The sequence below is a fragment of the Mesoplodon densirostris genome, chromosome 7 (assembly GCF_025265405.1).
Source record: "Mesoplodon densirostris isolate mMesDen1 chromosome 7, mMesDen1 primary haplotype, whole genome shotgun sequence".
In the NCBI taxonomy this organism is placed as follows: Eukaryota; Metazoa; Chordata; class Mammalia; order Artiodactyla; family Ziphiidae; genus Mesoplodon; species Mesoplodon densirostris.
The window spans coordinates 63,630,363-63,633,716 of NC_082667.1; the positions used below are offsets into that span (position 1 = coordinate 63,630,363).

At 40.4% G+C, this 3,354-nt stretch overlaps 1 protein-coding gene across 1 annotated transcript; it reads right to left on the reverse strand.

The window, feature by feature from the left end:
• Positions 1-297: 297 nt before the first annotated feature.
• On the reverse strand, positions 298-1,184 carry LOC132493726 (olfactory receptor 5P3). The gene is given in 2 exon segments (XM_060104500.1): positions 298-593; positions 596-1,184. Coding segments are annotated over 2 exon segments (885 nt in total).
• Between the last annotated feature and the right edge of the window lie 2,170 nt (positions 1,185-3,354).

Below are 3,354 nucleotides of genomic sequence, written 5' to 3' on the forward strand. Positions count from 1 at the left end.
CATAGAACTTATTTGAAAAGATTTGTACTTGTAGATGCAAGAAATGGTGGGTAAAGTGAGAATAAAATATTTTTTTTGCTAATGTTCCTATATTGGTGAATGCACATTTATTTTTTTACACTGAAAATTTTCTTGAGAATAACAAGAAATGAAATTTGTGAGTCTAGAATACTATGAATATACACTGAAATTTACTTAGTACATTATTTATTCATCTGCAGGAGAGGTCTTCATTACACAGTGCTTATTATTAAAAATCAGATTACTTTAGTAGGACTACCAGTGTGTTCTAGCCATTCATTTTCTCATGGCCTCTTTAACCTCCTTCTTCCTGAGACTGTAGATGAGGGGGTTCAACATGGGGATCACAGACACCACTTTGTTTTGTTCAGTTGAGTAGCTGGACTTGGGCATCACATAAATGAAGGTAATGGTCCCATAGAACAGAGTGACTGCTGTGAGGTGGGAGGTGCAAGTGGAGAAGGCTTTATGCCGCCCCTCAGTAGAGCACATCTTCAGGATTGAGAAAAGGATGTAGATGTAAGAGAAAGCGATGATAAACACAGTAACTACAATGAAGGAGCCAGAAGAATGGCTGGAATTATTTCAGAAGTAAAATGATGAGAACAAGAAAGCTTCAGAAGTGGTGAATAATCACAGAGAAAGTGATTGAATTTATATGGTCCACAGAAGGACAGGCTTAACAAACAGCCAGTAAATGTCCACGCATTCACACACCCACCTTAATAGGAAGCCCCTGCTAAGAGAATGCAGGCTCTGGGGGACATGTGCGTGGAGTAGAGCAGGGGCAAGCACATGGCCACATGGCAGTCATAGGCCATGGCAGCCAGCAAGAAGCACTCAGCCATCCCAAATGTGACCGTAGAACAGAGCTGAGCGACACAACCAGCAACACAGATAGAGGTTCCTTCCCTGAGGAAGCCCATGAGCATGACAGGTATGACTGATGAGGAGTACCCAATGTCTACAAAGGCCAAATGGCAGAGGAAAAGGTACTTTGGGGTATGAAGCTGAGGGCTGCTTCTGATCAACATGACATTGCGCATTAAGGTGACCACGTGGATTCCTAGAAACACAATAAATAAAATGGCACGAACTGTAGTATCCTCTGCTAACCCCGAAATAATGAACTCTGTTACAGTTGTGTAGTTTCCAGTCCCCATCTATACTGAGAATGATATCCACTAAAAGAAAAACAAGTGGATATTAGAATAGAAGAAAATAGTATAATCTGCATATTTATTTTTACAATAGCTATATAATAACAAAATCCCAACATACACACTCACATGGAAATATTTGGGGAAAATATTTTCACACACAATACCTTGTGTAAGTCTTAAAAATATAAATGTGCATTGATAGAAGGCCAGGAATACTCAGAAAAATCTTGTTTTTTTTCAACTTAACACATTCAATTCACATTTGCCTTATATAATTAGTTTAGGTGGTCTGTGAGGAATAGACTCACATGAGCACATCCTAGAGACAGCCACTAGATGGTATGAGGGACCCAGTAACTGTATCTTCTAAACCAAAGACATGATGAAAGGGAGCAGAAATGTCAGAACAGGCCAGCTCCCATGGAAAAGAACAACTGTTTAAAATGATATCTGAGGTATCATTTCTTGTATGAAAGAGGCTGAGCAGTCATATGAATCCTGAATTTAAACAGGTATCACAGTTAGAGGAAAGATGAACCAATGTCCAGGAAGTTTGAACAGAGGCAGAGTGTAGAAAAAGGTGCTCAAATCATGAACAAGTTAACCTGGAGAGACTGCAGTTTGGAAAAGGAGATGGCATCATCTTAGGATCAAGCTCTCTGATTCATAATAGTGAGCCAACCCGGGAAAGGAAACCAGACACATTGATCAGGTTACTCCTGAAAGACTCCAGTGGTGCCTGAGACTTTGCATAAACTGGAGCTGGGCTGTTAGCAAAAGGTTCCAGCCTCCGACTTCCCACAGGTACCCGGCCCGTGTGAATAGCCCCTGTCTGAGAAAAATCACACCTTTAGGTCAGCTTCTGGAAAGCTCTTTCCCATATCAACTTGTTTGAGAAAAATCATGAAAAAGCAAGAAAAGCATGAGAACTTTCTCATATAGTCACAGAATGACAAGCTTCAAAAAGCCACTCCATCCATTCCATCTCTCTCATTTTACAAAGTTATAAACTGAGATCTAAAGAAGTTAGGTAACTAATTTTAGGTTAAATGGCTTTCTGACAACTGAGCTGAGATCAAAACTCATTCCTGGAGCCAATTCATTACCATATTTATATAACACAAATGTTTTCTGTAATTTGTAAAAAGAATATAGAATATCGGAACATATATTTTGTTCATTTATATGTTCAAAAAGTTTTTCAATTAAGTTAATATATAAGAAGTATCTTTACTCTTTTTTTTTTTTTTTTTTTTTGCCGTATGCGGGCCTCTCACTGTTGTGGCCTCTTCCGTTGCGGAGCACAGGCTCCAGATGCGCAGGCCCAGCGGCCATGGCTCACGGGCCCAGCCTCTCCGTGGTATGTGGGATCTTCCCAGACCAGGGCACGAACCTGTGTCCTCTGCATCGGCAGGCGGACTCTCAACCACTGCGCCACCAGGGAAGCCCTATCTTTACTCTTAAAAGGATGATTTTGCAATCTAGTAATTCATATGAATAAATGGCTACACGGTAATGACAACTCTGTGAGGCAGATGATAAAGGGCCTCCTTCAGTGCCCTGACCCAGGAAATTGATGTGCCCCTGTTTTCAACTGAACCATTATGGGTCCTTAGTAGATAAGGAATCAAATTTAACTAGGATTTTCTTTTTGCAGAGCAACAAAGGGGATAGTATGGCATTTGAGAGTAGGTGAAATGTAGAGAGTGAAATAACCATTACATTTAAGCTGAGCAAAGGTGAAGTGAGTACATGAAATGAGTAAAGCCTGCAAAAAGGTGCCAGGCCCCCAGGGAACTGAGGATTTGCTTTAATTATTCTACTAGGGAGAATGAGCTAGAATGATAGGAGGTGGTGATGGTTACAATTTGGGATGCTTAAAATGAGATTAAAAGCTACAGTTGTTGGCAAATGACAATATTTAAAAGTCTAAACTCTGATGATGAGAGTGACTGGATATGGTAGGGGGGGAAAAGAAGATGTTTGGAGGAGAGATCAAGAAACTAAGAGGCTGTGATGTTCAAAGGATCTTCTACGTGGAGATATTAAAACCCAATTCTCTTCCATCAGGAATTGTGACAGGAATACCATTAAGAGAGAAAGAGCAAGCCAAAGCCAAAAACTTCCAAGGATGAGGAGACATAATGCCAGTAGTAGGTGATTGCAAAAG